The 20,488-nt window shown below is 34.9% G+C and overlaps 1 protein-coding gene and 1 pseudogene across 1 annotated transcript; one reads left to right on the top strand and one right to left on the bottom strand.

The window, feature by feature from the left end:
* The first annotated feature begins 6,248 nt into the window (after positions 1 to 6,248).
* LOC116863164 lies at positions 6,249 to 9,528 on the top strand (annotated as a pseudogene).
* Positions 9,529 to 17,843: 8,315 nt separating this feature from the next.
* LOC116863161 (olfactory receptor 6C74-like) lies at positions 17,844 to 18,781 on the bottom strand. The gene is given in 2 exon segments (XM_032850660.1): positions 17,844 to 18,661; positions 18,664 to 18,781. Coding segments are annotated over 2 exon segments (936 nt in total).
* Positions 18,782 to 20,488: the final 1,707 nt, after the last annotated feature.

Raw genomic sequence — 20,488 nt, 5'->3', positions numbered from 1 at the left:
TTCTTCCAGATTGTCAAATTTGTTGGCGTAGAGTTGCTCATAGTATGTTCTTATAATTGTCTGTATTTCTTTGGTGTTAGTTGTGATCTCTCCTCTTTCATTCATGATTTTATTTATTTGGGCCTTTCCTCTTTTCTTTTTGATAAGTCTGGCCAGGGGCTTATCAATCTTATTAATTCTTTCAAAGAACCAGCTCCTAGTTTCGTTGATTTGTTCTATTGTTTTTTTGGTTTCTATTTCATTGATTTCTGCTCTGATCTTTATGATTTCTCTTTTCCTGCTGGGTTTAGGGTTTCATTCTTGTTCTTTCTCCAGCTCCTTTAGGTGTAGGGTTAGGTTGTGTACCTGAGACCTTTCTTGTTTCTTGAGAATGGCTTGTACTGCTATATATTTTCCTCTCAGGACTGCCTTTGTTGTGTCCCACAGATTTTGAACTGTTGTGTTTTCATTATCACTTGTTTCCATGAATTTTTTCAATTCTTCTTTGACTTCTTGGTTGACCCATTCATTCTTTAGAAGGATGCTGTTTAGTCTCCATGTATTTGGGTTCTTTCCAAATTTCCTCTTGTGATTGAGTTCTAGCTTCAGAGCATTGTGGTCTGAAAATATGCAGGGAATGATCCCAATCTTTTGATACCGGTTTAGACCTGATTTATGTCCCAGGATGTGATCTATTCTGGAGAATGTCCATGTGCACTAGAGAAGAATGTGTATTCTGTTGCTTTCGGATGAAATGTTCTGGATATATCTGTGATGTCCATCTGGTCCAGTGTGTCATTTAAGGCCTTTATTTCTTTGTTGATCTTTTGCTTGGATGATCTGTCCATTTCTGTGAGGGGAGTGTTAAAGTCCCCTATGATTATTGTATTATTGTTCATGTGTTTCTTTGATTTTGTTATTAATTGGTTTATATAGTTGGCTGCTCCCACCTTAGGGGCATAGATATTTAAAATTGTTAGATCTTCTTGTTGGACAGGTCCTTTGAGTATGATATAGTGTCCTTCCTCATCTCTTATTATAGTCTTTGTCTTAAAATCTAATTGATCTGATATAAAGATTGCCACTCCTGCTTTCTTCTGATGTCCATTAGCATGGTAAGTTGTTTCCCACCCCCTCATTTTAAAACTGGAGGTGTCTTTGGGTTTAAAATGGGTTTCTTGTAGGCAAAATATAGATGGGTTTTGTTTCTTTATCCATTCTGATACCCTGTATCTTTGATTGGGGCATTTAGTCCATTAACATTCAGAGTAATTATTGAGAATTATGAATTTAGTGCGATTGTATTGCCTGTAAGGTGACTGTTATTGTATATTGTCTATGTTCCTTTCTGATCTACTACTTTTAGGCTCTCTCCTTGCTTAGAGGACCCCTTTCAATATTTCCTGTAGAGCTGGCTTGGTGTTTGCAAATTCTTTCAGTTTTTGTTTGTCCTGGAAGCTTTTAATCTCTCCTTCTATTTTCAATGATAGCATAGCTGGATATAGTATTCTTGGATGCATGTTTTTCTCATTTAGTGCTCTGAATATATCATGCCACCTCTTTCTGGCCTACCAGGTCTCTGTGGATAAGTCTGCTGTCAATCTAATATTTTTACCATTGTATGTTACAGACTTCTTTTCCCGGGCTGCTTTCAGGATTTTCTCTGTCACTAAGACTTTAAGTTTTACTATTAGGTGACGGGGTGTGGACCTATTCTTATTGATTTTGAGGGGGGTTCTCTGCACCTCCTGGATTTTGATGCTTGTTGCCTTTGCCACCTTGGGGAAATTCTCTCCAATAATTCTCTCCAATATACCTTCTGCTTCCCTCTCTCTTTCTTCTTCTTCTGGAATCCCAATTATTCTAATGTTGTTTCATCTTATGGTGTCACTTATCTCTCGAATTCTCCCCTCATGGTCCAGTAGCTGTTTGTCCCTCTTTTGCTCAACATCTTTATTCTCTGTCATTTAGTCTTCTATATCGCTAATTCTTTCTTCTGCCTCATTTATCCTAGCAGTGAGAGCCTCCATTTTTACTGCACCTCATTAATAGCTTTTTTGATTTCAACTTGGTTAGATATTAGTTCTTTTATTTCTCTAGAAAGGGCTTTTATATCTCCCGAGAAGGTTTCTCTAATATCTTCCATGCCTTTTTCGAGCCCGTCTAGAACCTTGAGAATCTTCATTTTGAACTCTAGATCTGACATATTACCAATGTCTGTGTTGATTAGGTCACTAGCATTCAGTACTGCCTCTTGTTCTTTTTTTTGTGGTGAATTTTTCTGCCTTGTCATTTTGTCCAGGTAAGAATATATGAAGGAGCAAATAAAATACTAAAAGGGTGGCAACAACCCCAGGAAAATATGCTTTAGCCAAGTCAGAAGAGATCCCAAATAGTGTGTGGGATAAAGGGGATAAAAAGAGGTTCAGAAAGAAAAAATAAATAAAAAAAAAGAAAACGAATAAATAAAAAATATAAAAAGGAAAATATATATATATATATATATATTAGATAAACTAGTTAAGAAACGTTAAAAAGAAAAGGGTAAGAGTTAAAAAAATTTAGCAGAAGAAGAGAAAAAAAATTGAAATTAAAAAAAAAATTAAATTAACTTCCAGGCTAAAGTATCATGGGGAGAAAGCCATGAGCTCCGTGCTTTGCTTTCTCCTTCTCTGGAATTCCGCTGCTCTCCTTGGTATTGAAACTGCACTCCTTTTTAGGTGAACTTGGTCCTGGCTGGATTTCCTGTTGATCTTCTGGGGGAGGGGCCTGTTGTAGTGATTCTCAAGTGTCTTTGCCCCAGGCAGAGTTGCAATGCCCTTACCAGGGGCCGGGCTGAGTAATCCGCTAGGGTTTGTTTTCGGGAGCTTTTGTTCCCTGAGCACTTTCCGTAGAGTTCAGGAGGACAGGAGTGAAGATGGGGGCCTCCCAGTCTCTGGCCTGGAGGAGCCGAGAGCCCGGGGCCCCACTCCTCAGTGCGCCCTCAGAGAACAGCGCCCAATTACCCCCGTCACCCTGGCCTCCGGCCGCGCTCTGAGCTGACGGAGCCTGTGACCGGTTCAAGGTAACCCCAAGTTTAGAGCTCACTCCTCGGCTCTGTCTCTGTAGCCGGCTTTCCCATTCTAATACCTGTAAGCTCTGCGACACTCAGACACCCCTGATCCTTCTGTGACCCTGCAGGACCTGAGGTCACACTGACACCGCGTGTCCTTCACCCTAGTTAAGCATCTGGAGCGATGTCCCTCAGCGGAACAGACTTTTAAAAGTCCTGATTTTGTGATCCATTGCTCTACCAATTGCCGGGAGCCGGCCCCTCCCTCTGCGGTCTATCTTCCCGTCACTTTGGATTCACTTCTCTGCCAGTCCTACCTTTCAGAAAGTGGTTGATTTTCTGTTTCTAGAATTGCGGTTCTTCTTCTCTTCGATCTCCCATTGGATTTGTAGGTGTTTGCAATCTTTAGATAAGCTATCTAGCTGATCTCCCGCTACTACCTGAAGTAGTCTCAGCCTGCTATTTCTCCACTATCTTGACTCCTCCTCCTCAATGAATCGCCTCACTTTATTTTACTTTAATGTATATCTACTGATTTTGAGGCTTTGAATGACAGCAATTATAACAACCAGCTTTCACAAAAAACAACGAGTAATTTCACAAAATGGAAAAGAAGATGGACGTCCATTAAAATTATTAGTACTTGAGTTCTGAACTTCAAAGTGAGTATAAATTTAAGGGATGTGGAAATTCTTTACAGAAGGACCATTTTCTCATGGTCCCTCCCACAATCTCATTGATAGGAAATATTCAGCTTATAAAATAAAATATGATGGTAAGAGAGTAAAATCATGATTAATTGTGTTAACATAAATCTCTGGCATGTGCATATAAGAGGATACTAGATGCAGTAGATGCCAGAAGGTAAGGGGACTATAATTTTAACTTGACTTCAAACTCAGAAATTAAGTTAAATGCAGAAGTCCCATTCAGGGAGTTGAATTTGACTACAGATTTTTAAGGTTTACAGGTTTGTTTGTTTTTTTAAATGGTTGTGTACTAACAGACGTTGTAATCTATTTTATTCATATATAGTTACATGTAACTTTCATTTCCTCTGATTCTCTTCATCAATTATTTTCCTGAGTAAAATAATGTGGAAAAATGCTGAGCATCTCTTTTCTAAAATCTGAAATACCATAGTTCTAGAACAGTCTGTTAGATCCACGTGGTAACAGAAACTGTATACTAACTCCTGGACGATAGCTTTTCAAATAAGAATAGAGCAAGATGGGAGTTATAACAAGGATATAAACATATATTTTTATATAAAACTTTGTGGCCACACAGTAGTTGAAGATTGCAAGGCTTCAATTGCCATTAAAAATATAAAGCTATTCCCTAAAACCTGTTTCAGAAAAGCACATTGAGCATGGAACAGTTTTATCTTTGCCCAAATAAGAAAAAAATAATATATATGCAGCAATATTAATAAAACAAATGCAAAAGAATAAAAATAACAGAGTGCTTTAGCAAACCATATCCTTTATAAGTCTGCAGGTAATGCATATAATGAGACAGACTAACATGTTTCACATAAAAGAGAATAGTACGACATGGAAATAAGTAGAATTCTTATACTTAAAAAGAACGGGTTAATATTATGTTAGGGAGGGAAAATGTTACCCTAATATTCAAGATTCTTTTGGCTGGTTTAAGAATTAAAGTGACATGAGACAGATTAATAGGAGAAAATGAAATTAATTGCAAATACATGGGGTGGCTCCATGAGAATATGGGAATAATAGGCAGTCAGGCAATTGAGTCTTATATGCCATTCTGGTCAAAGAAGTATGTGGAGGTCTGGGACTTCAAAGGGAAGGAAGACAATTCAAAGGAAAACAAAAAAAGAGTAAATGTTTGAGGAACAAATGTTTGCTGGGCCACACGGAAACAATGGGCTATACAGAAGAATTTTAACAGACTTTACTAAGTTCCTCCCTATCATACCTACTTCATATTACATTGTAGTTGTTTATGGTGATGGTTCCCTTTTGGAGCAGGGAGCATTATCTAAATTTGGAGCACCATCTAAATTCTTTCAGACATTTGAGGAGGAGGTAAAAGGTTGTAAAAGGGGAAAAGAAGGAGGTAAAAGGAAAAACATTCTGAGTCTTCCATTTCTCCAAAATAATTAGCTTAAATTAATGATCATGCCAAAGAGAAACATTTTGGGGTGGCAGATTTCACTTCCCTACAATAATTTCTATTAGTATTCAACAATTCTGCAAAGAATATTGGGAAAGTAAAATAAAAAGGAGTGACCCAAATTATGTAGACACATGTAGGAACCTCAGAAAGGTTAATTAAAAAAATACAGAATATTTTTTATTAAAATATGTTGTTTGTTTTTGTCATGTTTTGCTTTGTTGTATTTGTTATATATACTGAAAAACAACTGTCCATTTGAATATAGCAAAGCCAGTGAAGAAAATTCGTAATAATAATTGTGTACTCTAGGTGCAGAAAAAATTTCACTTTACCAAATTAATGGAAATCAATGCTGCTTAGTCATTGACTACCACAGGATTTGTAATATAAATGTAAATCTTCTGATTTTGCAAATCACCCTGATACACGCTCTGAAACACAGAACAACATAGTGTATCTGCACAGGTGGAATAAAAAAAGATAGAAAAATACATTTAAAATAACTCATATTCTTTTATTTAAATTACTCATGCAAAGTTGAGTCCATTAAGGAGGAATGGGTAAAAAATGCATATTATCCAAAGAAAATATTCAATTTCCAGAGAAAAAATTGTGAGAAATATTATAATAAAGAGAACTAATAGATGAAAAAGAACTTTCATCTTTTTCATCTATTAATGATGTCATAGCATGTAATTATGTGTCCTCACAAATTTCAGACTAGAGAAATCCTTTCCAAATAGATAAATTTGAGAATATATACCTTTTTCTTGCATTAAGTAAATATATAAATATTTAGGTTAAAATATATGTTTAGTTAAGATGTGTAATTAGTAAATATACATTTATTTAGTTAGTATATATTCAGGTTAATTTCTATATAATTAAGTTAATTTATATTCACAGGCTTATTTATATGTATTTAGGTTTATATATATTTATATATAGGTTAATGTGTGTATATATATATATGAAAATTTATATTACACTACAATATATTCATGTGTATGTTTAATTTTTTGTCTTTTTTTCTTATGTATATTTGTTAAGGTTCATATTAAGAGAAATGAAAAACAAATCAATGGAAATAGAGTTCATTCTCCTGGGACTGACAGATGACCCACAATTGCAAATTGTGATTTTCATGTTTCTCTTTCTTAATTACACATTGAGCCTGATGGGGAACTTAATCATTATCCTCCTCACCCTGCTAGATCCTCGCCTCAAGACACCAATGTATTTCTTTCTCCGTAATTTCTCATTTTTAGAAATCATATTCACAAAAACAGGAACCATATGATACTCTCCATAGATGCTGAAAAAGCATTTGACAAAGTACAGCATCCCTTCCTGATCAAAACTCTTCAAAGTGTAGGGATAGAGGGCACATACCTCAATATTATCAAAGCCATCTATGAAAAACCCACCGCAAATATCATTCTCAATGGAGAAAAACTGAAAGCTTTTCCGCTAAGGTCAGGAACACGGCAGGGATGTCCGTTATCACCACTGCTATTCAACATAGTACTAGAAGTCCTAGCCTCAGCAATCAGACAACAAAAAGAAATTAAAGGCATCCAAATCGGCAAAGAAGAAGTCAAACTATCACTCTTCGCAGATGATGTGATACTATATGTGGAAAACCCAAGACTCCACTCCAAAACTGCTAGAACTTGTACAGGAATTCAGGAAAGTGTCAGGATATAAAATCAATGCACAGAAATCAGTCGCATTTCTCTACACCAACAACAAGACAGAAGAAAGAGAAATTAAGGAGTCCATCCCATTTACAATTGCACCCAAAACGATAAGATACCTAGGAATAAACCTAACCAAAGAGACTAAGAATCTATACACAGAAAACTATAAAGTACTCCTGAAAGAAATTGAGGAAGACACAAAGAAATGGAAAAATGTTCCATGCTCCTGGATTGGAAGAATAAATATTGTGAAAATGTCTATGCTACCTAAAGCAATCTACACATTTAATGCAATTCCTATCAAAGTACCATCCATTTTTTTCAAAGAAATGGAACAAATAATCCTAAAATTTATATGGAACCGGAAAAGACCTCGAATAGCCAAAGGAATATTGAAAAAGAAAGCCAGAGTTGGTGGCATCACAATTCCGGACTTCAAGCTCTATTACAAAACTGTCATCATCAAGACAGCATGGTACTGGCACAAAAACAGACACATAGATCAATGGAACAGAATAGAGAGCCCAGAAATAGACCCTCAACTCTATGGTCAACTAATCTTTGACAAAGCAGGAAAGAATGTCCAATGGAAAAAAGACAGCCTCTTCAATAAATGGTGTTGGGAAAATTGGACAGCCACATGCAGAAAAATGAAACTGGATCATTTCCTTACACCACACATGAAAATAGACTCAAAATGGATGAAGGACCTCAATGTGAGAAAGGAATCCATCAACATCCTTGAGGAGAACACAGGCAGAAACCTCTTTGACCTCAGCCGCAGCACCATCTTCCTAGGAACATCGCCAAAGGGAAGGGAAGCAAGGGCAAAAGTGAACTATTGGGATTTTATCAAGATCAAAACTTTTGCACAGCAAAGGAAACAGTTCACAAAACCAAAAGACAACTGACAGAATGGGAGAAGATATTTGCAAACGACATATCAGATAAAGGGCTAGTGTCCAGAATCTATAAAGAACTTAGCAAACTCAACACCCAAAGAACAAATAATCCCATCAAGAAATGGGCAGAAGACATGAACAGACATTTCTGCAAAGAAGACATCCAGATGGCCAACAGACACATGAAAAAGTGCTCCCTATCACTCGGCATCAGGGAAATACAAATCAAAACCACAATGAGATACCACCTCACACCAGTCAGAATGGCTAAAATTAACAAGTCCGGAAATGACAGATGCTGGCAAGGATGCCGAGAAAGGGGAACCCTCCTACACTGTTGGTGGGAATGCAAGCTGTTGCAACCACTCTGGAAAACAGCATGGAGGTTCCTCAAAATGTTGAAAATAGAACTACCCTATGACCCAGCAATTGCACTGCTGGGTATTTACCCTAAAGATACAAACGTAGTGATCCGAAGGGGCACGTGCACCCAAATGTTTATAGCAGCAATGTCTACAATAGCCAAACTATGGAAAGAACCTAGATGTCCATCAACAGATGAATGGATAAAGAAGAGGTGGTATATATTCACAATGGAATACTATGCAGCCATCAAAAGAAATGAAATCTTGCCATTTGCGACAATGTGGATGCAACTAGAGGGTATCATGCTTAGCGAAATAAGTCAATCGGAGAAAGACAACTATCATATGATCTCCCTGATATGAGGGAGAGGAGATGCAACATGGGGGGTTAATGTGGTAGGAGAAGAGTAAATGAAACAAGTTGGGATTGGGAGGGAGACAAACTTTAAGTGACTCTTAATCTCACAAAACAAACTGAGGGTTACTGGGCGGAAGGGGGTTGGGAGAGGGGGGCGGTTATGGACATTGGGTAGGGTATGTGCTATGGTGAGTGCTGTGAAGTGTGTAAACGTGGAGATTCACAGACCTGTACCCCTGGGGGGGAAAAAAAAATATATATATATATGTTTATAAAAAATAAAATTATAAATAAAAAAAAAGAAATCATATTCACAACAGTATATATTCCCAGATACTTGATAACCATTGTGACTAGAGAAAAAACCATCTCATATAATAATTGTGCAGCTCAATTGTTTTTTATTCTTTTACTGGGAGTTACAGTTTTACCTTCTGGCTGCTATGTCCTATGACCGCTATGTTGCCATCTGTAAACCCTTGCATTACCCAATCATTATGAACAGCAGAGTGTGCTATTGGCTTGTACTTTCCTCTTGGCTAACCTGATTCCTAATCCTCTTTCCTCCAATGCTTATGGGACTCAAGCTCAATTTCTGTGCTTCCAAAATAATTGATCACTTTATGTGTGAAACTTCTCCTATCCTGCAGATATCCTGCACAGATACACGTGTCCTAGAATTGATGTCTTTTATCTTTGCTGTGGCGACCCTTGTGGTCACATTGGTGTTAGTGATTCTCTCCTACACTTGCATCATTAAGACCATTATAAAATTCCCTTCGGCATAGCAAAGGACCAAAGCTTTTTCCACTTGTACTTCCCATATGATTGTTGTCTCCATGACTTATGGGAGCTGCATCTTTGTGTATATTAAACCATCTGCCAAAAAAAGGGTGACTGTATCCAAAGGCGTAGCTTTGCTGTATATCTCAGTTGCCCCTTTACCCTAAGGAACCAGCAGGTGAAAGAAATCTTCTGGGATATGTTACAAAAGATGTGTTTTTCAAAAAAGCAATTGTAATGAATTTACAAATCACAGCCTTGCTATAAAAACAACAAAAAAAAATCATTTCTTTTTTTTAAGATTTTGTTTATTTACTTGAGACAGAGATAGCATAAGCAGACTGGAGGCTGAAGGGAGAGGGAGAAGCGGGCTCCCAGGGAGCCTGATGAAGGGCTTGATCCCAGGACCCGGATGCCCAACTAACTGAACCTCTAGGCACCCTCATTCATTTCTTCTGATTGTGTTTTACTGCCTCATTACTTATCTGCCATGGACATTGTCTTGGAGAATCTTGCAGCTAAGTTCCACCATTACATTTTATTATTCCTAATGAAAACACCTCTCAAATCTGTACCACAAGCTTTAAATAACATTTCTTTATTGTATATTAGCTTCTAGAAACCACGACTTTTAAAAAATATTCCTTTTGTAAGTATAATTTGCTATACTTAATTTGTTAATTAAACATCTATTATGTATCTCCCTTATTTCAGACATTGCAAAGTGCTCCTTCCTTATATTTAAGACGTTTGTCTTACTTAAAGGAGACAAACACATAACTCTAATACTAGTACATAGTGTATAATTAGTGTTTTAATAAAGGAATATTAAAATATTATGGGGCATATTGTATAGTTTCTGAGTTATTTTGGAGTTCTGGGAGGCCTTTTAGGAGAAAGTAATAGTGAGACTAAAAATATACATAAGGAAAGAAGACTTAAGTCTAAATATATGCAAATAACACAGATGTATTAAATAACCACATGCACTTGAGGAATTATTAGTCTATCTAATGTTTAAAACAAGATTTTTGAGATATTCAGCCTGGTTTCAGTAGTTTCCTTACAAATACAATGTCAAATACTTCATAGAATACATAAAATTTTTGTGTCTCAGAATTTCCATATGTAAAGTAGGATAATGTTTTTAAAGATTTTATTTCATTTATTTTAGAGAGAGTGTGTGTGTGTACAAGAGCAGGGGGAGAGGCAGAGAGAAAGGAAAGTGGACTCCCCACTAAGCCTAGAGCTGATGTGGACCTTGATCTCAGGACCCTGAGATCTGAGCCAAAACTGAGAGATGGATGCTTAACTGACAAAGCCACCCAGGTGCCTGTTTAGCACCCAGTAAAAGATATTGTTTATTTTGAACAATTCAAGCATGTGGTTCAACTAGTACTTAATATGGTATTGTACAGGTAAAGGTAACAAGAATTTTGGACTTACACCTGGTATTTAAGTAATGTTGAAATGTTTCGTGAAGAATCACTTTGGAAGACTTTTAAACGTACTTTACAGTTATAATTCCTGCCCTTTCATTCCTATGTCTGGAATACAACCAGTATATCCTATGTTAGCCGTCTGTTTTCTAAAATTGTTATGAAATAAATTTAGTGTTTTTCATAGCAATGTAGTGTCAAATCATTACCCGATATAAGCTTTGTTTGCCAAAATCTTTCTCTCAATTCCAGCTTGTTTTCTACCTAGCAAAACTATGTTAATTCTGACCTGAAGAAAATATGCACAGGCTCTATTCCTTTGGCAACAATAGTGTACATCTCCATATTCAAAGATTCAGCAAACTTCCATCTAGGAAAGATACATTTCCTTTGTGTAGGTATTCCACCCTTACTTTTGGTTTAGGGAAGTGATAGAAGAATATTTTTCATCTATCTCACTCCTTTTCTTCAGGGTAATTAGGTTAATACTTCCATCTGTTTATAAACCCTATATATATACATCTGACCGCAATTGTTGGTGACTGTTTTTAGACTCTGAGCTGCAAAAAAAAACTTTGTATTTGGTCTTTTTATAGCAATTCATGGACAATAAGGAATTCTCATTTGACTTACAAATTTGCAAGCTATTTCTTAAATTTATTATTGAAAGTATGGTTACTCTTACTTTCATTCAATGATTCTGAGAATATTCTAAGACTACTAAATAAATTTTTTCTAATGCTCTATTGTTATAATTCTATTTTCCATTTCTTTGGAAGCTTCATAATTAAGAAATTCAGTCCCTCTAAAAACAAGATTATTGTTTAGATCATTAAAATAAGAAACTTATTTGAACCCTTTTATTCAACAATAAAGGTCTCATTATTCAAATAGTTTAAGTATAACTACTGAGATCTTTAAGGAAGTCTTCCCAGAGTCTGTAAAGTACTAGTTCGAAGATAAACATTGGCTTAAGGAACCAGAAGAAAAAGTTTGTCTGCATCCACGCCAGTGTAAAACAAGTGTGCTGTACAACTGTTGTAAGAAATGGTTTTATTGATGCAGCCAGACTGGGTCCAAGGACCCCGGGGAGGGTCCCACAGGACTAACCAAGAGGGTCCTTGACTTCCCACAGGATAGAACTCAAATGTGAGCCAGAGAAAGCAGAAACAGAGTTTATTGATTAGTGTAAGTGACAGACAGAATAGTAGACAGAGTGACTGGCAGATTTGGAAAGTAAAGGAGAATGAGTCTTTTTATTGTTTTTTGGGGCTAGGCGTTTATATTAGAAAATTGTCTAGGGTGTGTGTTTCTCCAGGAATCCAAGGAAAAGTGAGCATCAGGTGAATAACAGGGATTTTTCTATGAATTACCAAAGATAAGGGTGTTGATGCTGGTGTCAGCAAAATTCATTTGAAGCTAATGTCCTGGAACGTGTCTGGAATCTGGCTCTTCTTGGATGTTTCCAAGTGTTTGGGGGAGTAGGACAAAACCCAGAAAATGTTGAATTTTCTTCTTCTCCCTTGAGGTGGGAACATAGCTTCTTTGGCTTGTTCAGAGGTGATATACGAAACATGAGTAAACGGGTCTTAGCATATAACAGCAGAGATGGAGTCTTTCTGAAATGGAGTCCCTTCAGCTTTCCTACTTCCTTATTACCTGTTGTTATACTGGCAAGAAATTTGAGGGTGCATAGTTGTGAATGATATTTCTAAAAATTAGAAATTCTGGAGAAAGAAATACACGGATGTCTTTGGATCAGTCCATCAGGGTGAGGGTGATTATGGTTGGATTCCCAGTGACACTCAAGATGTAGGTAAAGACAAAAATAAAGAGGAGAAAAAATAACCACTTGTAATTGCAGATCATTGGTGAGTCCAAGAAAAATAAAAGGTGTCACTTTTGTGTGGTTTCTCACAGCTGATTTCTATGAAGAAGGGGGATTAATGGGAGGAGAAGAGGGAAAAAAAAAAAAAACAAGAATTAAAGAGAAAAGGTTACAGAGATACCTACTCTCTTAATATCCTCATAAACACATTGCTATGGACACCCAACCACCTTTAATATTTCTGTTAGTCAGCAGTAGCATCCCCTAAATCTTCACTCATATAATTTTTACTCAAAAATTCACTAACTCTATCAAACTCTCTGAATTTGTTTTCTTTTAATCCAAGGTTCACAAAAAGATAACACATTGCATTAATAGAGCCGTATAAAGATAAAAGCAAAGAAAGAAACCGAAGAAGCCTGTATTTTGGGGTGCCTGGGTGGCTCAGGTGGTTAAGCATCTGCCTTCAGCTCAGGTCATGATCCCGGGGTCCTGGGATTGAGTCCTGCATTGGGCTCCCTTCTCAGAGGGGAGTCTTCTGCTCTCTTTCCCTTGACTTCTCCCCCTGATTGTACTTCTTGCTCTCTCTGTCAAATAAATATATAAATAAAATCTTTTTTAAAAAAGTCTATATATCTCTGTTACTCTTCATGATAGCCTTTGCTATTCTTAAGTCAGATTTCAGTGGACTCCACCTTTTAACATAACACAAACTTGACCTAAACATCTCTAGCCTACATATGGTGCCAAACTTTTTCATAGTGACTACACAATTTTACGTTTGCACTAACAATATAAAAGCATTCCAATTACTCCACATTGTAGTGTGCTTTGATACTGGGATATGTGAGTCTTCTCACTTTTTCCTTCTTTTCAGGATGGGTTTGGATATTCAGGTTTCCTTGCAGTACTATTTGAATCTGAGAATCAACTTTTCTGATTTTTTTTTTTGTTTTCATTTTTGAAAAAAAGTAATACTATTAGAATTTGATAGAAATTGAACTAAATCTATAAATTGTTTTGGGTGGTATCAATAGTATTCTAAGAAACTATGAACATAGAATGCTTGATGCTATCTGTTTTAGAATGTAATTATTATTAAGTGAATTTTAATAGATATAAATTTTTTTGGATTATTCTTATTTGAGTTTTGGCAAATTGTTTCTTTCAAAGAATGGTCACTTTCATTCAGGTTATCAAATTTTAGAATTGTTCATAGGGCTTCCTTATTTTTATCCTTTTAATTGCCATATCCTACAGTGGAAACAGTTAACTGATTGTAGATTTTTCTTCTTTTTTGGAGATAGATTAGATGCTATAATTCCCTCTAAGCATTGCTTTCACTGCATCCCACAAACTTTAATAAATATTTCTTTTCATTTATTTAAAAATGTTTAAATTTCTTCCCATTCAGTTTTCCCTCCCTTCACTTATGGTCCTCCATGCTATTGCATAGCAAATGAATCATTGAACACTACATCAAAAACTAATGATGTACTATATATTGTTTAATTGTACATAATAAAAAATAAAAATAAATAAATAATAAATATAGAAGTTTTAAATTTCTCTAGAGATTTCTTTTTTGATCCATGTGTTATTTAGAAGTGTTATTTAATCTATACATAATTTAAATTTCTCACTCATTCTTTTTATTATTTCTAGTTTAATACCATGTCATCTGAAAGCTAATATTGTATCAGTTCTAGTCTTCAAAATTTTTAAAGTGTGTTTTAGGGTCCAGAATGTGATCTGTCTTGGTGAGCTTGGGAAAAAAGATATATAGCTGTTGTTGGTTGAAATAGTCTATAGATGTTGATTACATACAGTTGATTCTTGGTGTTGTTGAGTCCAACTGTGTCCTTACCAATTTTATGCCTGCTACTTCTGCCCATTTTGAATAGAGTTGTTGAAATTTGTAACTATTATAAGGATTTGTCTATTTCTCTTTTCAATGCTAATATTTTTTTTTCTCATACTGTTTGATGCATTTGTGTATGCATGTTAAGGATTACATCAATATATTTTCTAATGTTAAATGGACAGAGAATTTTACAAGTAAACCCCATAATTTGATCATTGTATACTATCATTTTTATATGTTATTGGATTTAATTTTTATATATTATTTTAGAATTTTTTTATCTGTATTCATAAGTAATATTTTCTGAATTTATTTTTTCTTTTAATTCCTTGTCTGTGTTTTTGTGTCATGATAATGATGGCTTAGGGATGAATTGAGTATTCTGCCTTCCAGTTTTTTGGAGAATGTGTGTATAGTTGGTATTTTTAGAAATTTTTGGTATAATTCATGAGTGAAGCCATCTAAACCTAGATTTGTGTATGTGTGTGTGTGTGTGTGTGTGCTAGGGGGAAACATTTCTAACTATGAATCATTTACTTTAGCTGTTATAGAGTTCTCCATTTATAAATTCCTTCTGACTACTTTAGAAGTTTATGGTTTACAAGGATTTTATCAATTTCATATAAATTATCTATTTTTGCCAAAAACTGGTGCATATTATGTCATTATTCTTTCAATATCCACAAGATCTGTAGTGAAGTCATATTATAGTCCTAACATCAGTAATTTGTGTCTTCTATTTTTCCCTGATGAACCTAACTAGAGATATATCAATTATATATATGTCCTAAAGATTTGACTTCTGTCTTCATTGGTTTTTGCTATTGTTTTCTGTTTTCTGTCTCATAGAGTTTTTCTTTAGTGATTCAGTGGATATGGCATAGTATTCAGCACTTACTGCTGAAACAATTAGATATCCAAATACCATTAAGTGAACTTTGATCTGTGCCTCAAAGTATGTTAAGAGATGAATCTAGTTCCCATGAACTAATACAACTTGATACAAGTTGGTAGCACATTTTTCTGGGCATAATGATCAAGTGACTCAGTGGGTTGCAGACCACAAAAGAGTAGTCATAGGACATATGAGCACACAATTCTGAAGCTCCCAAAAAGATGAAGAAAAAATAATTGAGTTTTACCAACACTCTAGGGAAATGTTTACTCTTCGGTCAAGGGAGTTATCAACAATTTAGGAATATAAATCAGTATTAGTGAGATTTCCAAGAAGGAGAAATTTTGACAGAGGGAATACATTAAAACATTTAGGTAGGGATTTGGCAGAGTGATATTCTCCATCATGTTCAACATTATACTTTAGAAATAGAAAGAGGGAAATAAAAATTTACAGAAAAGTCTCCTCTGTTTTTCTAATCCAAATGAACTCCATATCCATTGAGTGATTATTTACCCTCTATGACTCTTATACAAACTTCCCAATACAAGTGATTAAACTGTGGGAGGTCGGCGGTGGCTGGGCTAAATGGGTGATGGGTATTAAGGAGGGGACTTGTGATGAGCACTGTAAGTGCACTTACATGTAAGTGATGGATCACTAAACTCTATCTTGAAACCAATTTTACTATATATGCTAAATAACTAGAATTGAAATAAAAAATTCAAATAAAAATAATTAAGTTAAACTTACTAAACTATAATGTTATTATGAGGTGATTTTTTAAAAAAATGCAGACAACCAAAGAAAGACACTTTTTCAGAATCTGATCACAATCAAGTATTTTTTTTCTGCATAAAATATTAGCTATATCATGTAACAGATCAGCTTAGCTATTATCATATCCTGAGAGATATTCTCTCTTTTGAAACATATAGTTCCTATTTGCCAAAATGAAATTTACCTGATTATTTTTAATTTGACTCCATACTATATGAATATTTTAAAATGTCAGGACATGCAAATCATTACAATTATATTTTCTGTTGATATTAAAGGAAAAGTAATGACTAAAATACATTCTAAATGTCAGTGTTAACTATAACCCATTTCCAAAAGCTTCCCTCAACAATAGATTTTTGTCATGTTTTTCCAATGCCATACTTTCATATTTAAGTTATAAATCCTGAGTATTATCCTATACCTTCACTCTACATGGAAAAAGTCATTCATTTATTATTTTATATCATTATAGTTTTTGCTAACTGTATTAATCTACTTAGTTATTTATCATTTGATATTAAGTCCAGTAAATGACATGATACTTTTCTAAATCTATGCCATGTATGGGAAGAAACAATTATAGGAAAGATAAATAAAAGAGAAAAAATGTTATCCTTAGTTTCATCTTTCAAAATGATAGAATATGTGTGATTAATAATTTACAATTTCTTTAACACATTTGTACTCATGAAATCATCAGAAGTTGATGTGCATATTAGGATGATTCTCAAACCAGGCTTAGGTATTTGCTGAAATTATTAAGCTGCTCCACCCTTCATGAGGCAGGTATGTTCAATAATTTCTTATGATTGTTAATATATTATTTGTCAGGTTTAACTGAAATATTTGTAATTGCTCATAATTCTCTAGCACAAATTAAACTAGTTTCAATGGAATATACTCTAATGCACAATGTTTTGTTTTTTTTTAGTTTTATTTACTTTTTTAGAGATTTACTTATTTTAGAGAGAATGAGAGAACAAGAGTGCATGATAAGAAGGGCAGAGGGAGAGAATCTTTAAGCAGACTCCCCACTAAGCATGGAGTGTGACATGGGGCCTGATCTCACAACCCATTAGATCATTACTTGTGCCAAAATCAAGGGTGGACGCTTAATTAACTGAGCCATTCAGATGCCCCCACAATCTTTTCAAAATAAACTAATATTTTCTAATTTGATCAACACTAATGGTTATTCTCTGCCACAATTATCTTTTCATTTCATTAAATAGAGTGTGTAGCAATAATTCAAAAGATATAAATAATTCAAAATTATTCAAAAGATATGTTCAAAAATATATAATTCAACAGTAATTCAAAAGATATAAATAAATATCAGTTTTAAGTAGGTTGTAAATAGGTACAAATAAAGAGTTGTAATAACTTTTACATTGCATGTTACATTAAATATAAAATAAATAAAATACTTCATATTCTTGACTAGAATTCAAAGCTAACAGAGACAGATTGAAAACTTAGCTCCATTTCTTTCAGATACTCACAGGGAAAGGATGTGATGGGAAAAAAGTATCTCTTGCAGGACATAAAGAAAATTAAATTCTTTGGAACAAAGATTTTTCTGCAAATAATGCTTAAGAAGAGATAAAGATGAATATCAAAGGCATAAAAGCAAAAAAAAAAATAACAAACCAGAAGAAACTGTGTATTAGAAGCTACTACTAGATATATTGATATTATTAGGGGTTCCTTTGTTCATTTTCTTTATATAAAATGCAACAGTAATTCATTTGCTTGAGAAGGAAACAATATTGTGTATCATGTTCAAGAAGGCTTTTTTCACCAGCTGGTTCCGCAAAGTATAGATGAAAGGATTCAAAAGTGGAGCCACGGAAGTATTGAGCACTGCAATTCCCTTGGAAAAAGATACGCTTTGTTTGACTGATGGTTTAACATACATGAAGATGCAGCTGCCATAAGAAAGGGATATCACAATCATGTTAGAAGAACATGTTGAAAAAGCTTTTTCCTTCTGATTAGTTGAAGGGAATTTTAGAATTGTTAAGACAATAAAGGTGTATGATATTATCACCATTACCAATGTGACCATGAGTGTCATTGACGCAGAAATGAATCCCATGGTTTCAATGAGCTGTGTGTCTGAGCAGGAGATCTGCAGCAGGGGAGTTGTATCACAGTAGAAATGGTCTATAATTTTGGAGGCACAGAAATCAAGATTTACGCCTAAGAGGAGAGGTACAAAGATGGTAAAGAATCCAGCAATCCAACAACAGAAGACAAGTTGAATGCAGACTTTACTGTTCATGATGGTTGTGTAATGCAGGGGCTTACAGATGGCAACATAGCAGTCATAGGACATAGCAGCCAGCAAGTAAAATTCAGATGTACCAAGAAGGAAGGCAAAAAACACTTGAGTTGCACAACAATTAAAGGAAATGGTTTTGTCTCCAGTTGCCATAGTAACCAATAATTTAGGGATGCATGTAGTAGTATAGGAAATTTCTAGGAAGGAAAAATTCCGAAGGAAAAAATACATGGGGGTCTTGAGGTGAATATCCACCAGGGTGAGTGTGATGATGGTCAGTTGCCAGTGATGCTCAGCAAATAGGTGAGAAGCAGAAAGACAAATAACACAATTTTCAATTGTGGGTCATCAGTCAAACCTGCCAGGATAAACACTATCGCTTGTGTGTGGTTTCCCATTACTGTCCTCTACTTTTCCAGTTCTAAACAGAAAAGAAAAACAAAGAAATTGACAATCCCAGTGGAAAAATAAGAGTGATTTAAATGTCTAAAATAAAGTTAGCAAGTGACATTTCAGATAGAGGAACACAATGCTCGTTCAAGTTTTGAAGTTGGATATGCCAGGAAGTTTGCATTTTCAGAGTATCTGGACAGCAAATTTCATCTTCAGTTTGTAATTCTACTGGAGAATAACCTATATGACGATAGAAATTGTTGATTTTTCAAGGAAATAAATTTGATGGAAATTAGAGAGACATATCAAACATAGAAAAATGTTTTTCCTCTCTTGAATTGCCCAATTGGAATGGATGCCATTTCTTGTTCAATTAAAAGGTTTGCATACTAGATCTTTAACCCATATTGAGATTGGGTTAAAGGAGGGAAGATTCCCTCCTCCTCCCTTCCTCCCTCATTTTGAGATTGTTTTTGTGTATAGTGTAAGTTGTCCAGCTTCATTCTTTGGCATGTAACTGTCCAGTTTGCCCAACACCATTCTTTGAAAAGTGTCTCCTTCCCTAGTGTACATTTTTGCCTTCTTTGTCATAGATTCATTGTCGATATATGTGTGGATGTATTTCTAAGCTCTCTACCTGGTTCTGATGATCTGCGTGTCTATTTTTGTGACTATATCATGCTGTTATGATTCCTGTAGCTTTGTAGTTTATCTCAAAATTTGGATTTATGATAACTCCAACTTTGTTCTTCTTTTTGAAGATTGGTTTAGCTTTTTGGAGTTTTTTGTGATTGTATAGAAATTTTAGGATTATTTGTTCTAGTCTGTTAAAAAGCTATTGGTGTTTTGATAAGGATTTCATTTTCATAGAGATTAAATCTATAGATTGCTGCATAAGTATTTCTTAAACACCCAATACCAATTATTTAAGTTGTGAATTTCTTAGCTCTTCAATGGAAGTATTAGTTCTAGTTATTTTACAGACTGTGTGCTAGATATATGTAGATCTTCTCAGGTCTCTTTCTATTTCTTTTACGTTCATGGTTTTGGTCATTTGAACCTCCCTCTGATAAGCTTGTGAATTTTTTATTGTATACTCAAAACCATATTCAAATGTCTTTGGCATGGATGATGATTTATTCCTACAAGGAGGATTTTATTCATTCTGGCACACATTTAAAGCAGACAACCTTGACCAAAACAAGGAATGAGATTATTCTAATCTCTGTTCCGTATTTTTTGAGAAATGGTAAATTCATTGTGCTTATTCTTAAGTGTAAGATTTCAGTGGTATTGACCTAGGCCCCTCCATACTGGCAAATCATAAATGTCAAATATTTGTCTGCAGAGACTAGGAGACAGCAGGAATTTCTTTTTGGATTCTTCTTCAGTTATCTGTGGCTTTGTATTCATGGTCTCAGGCTGCTATTGCTTGCCACTTACAATTTATCAAATGTGATTAGAGAAAAAACACTACAAAATGTCAGGTTCAAACTATGGAAAGAGTCTAGATGTCCATCAACAGATGAGTGGATAAAGAAGAGGTGATAATGGAATATTATGCAGCCATCAAAAACAAAATGTCATTTGCAAGGACATGGATGGAACTAGATGCTATTATGCGAAATGAAATAAGTCAACCAGAAAAAGACAATTATCATATGATCTCACTGATATGAGGCATTTGAGAAACAAGACAGAGGATCATGGGG

The sequence above is a fragment of the Lontra canadensis genome, unplaced genomic scaffold, assembly GCF_010015895.1.
Source record: "Lontra canadensis isolate GAN:19392208 unplaced genomic scaffold, GSC_riverotter_1.0 scaffold636, whole genome shotgun sequence".
Lineage (NCBI taxonomy): Eukaryota > Metazoa > Chordata > Mammalia > Carnivora > Mustelidae > Lontra > Lontra canadensis.
Note: the sequence above shows the minus strand (reverse complement) of the source record. Positions and strands in the feature narration are given on the sequence as shown.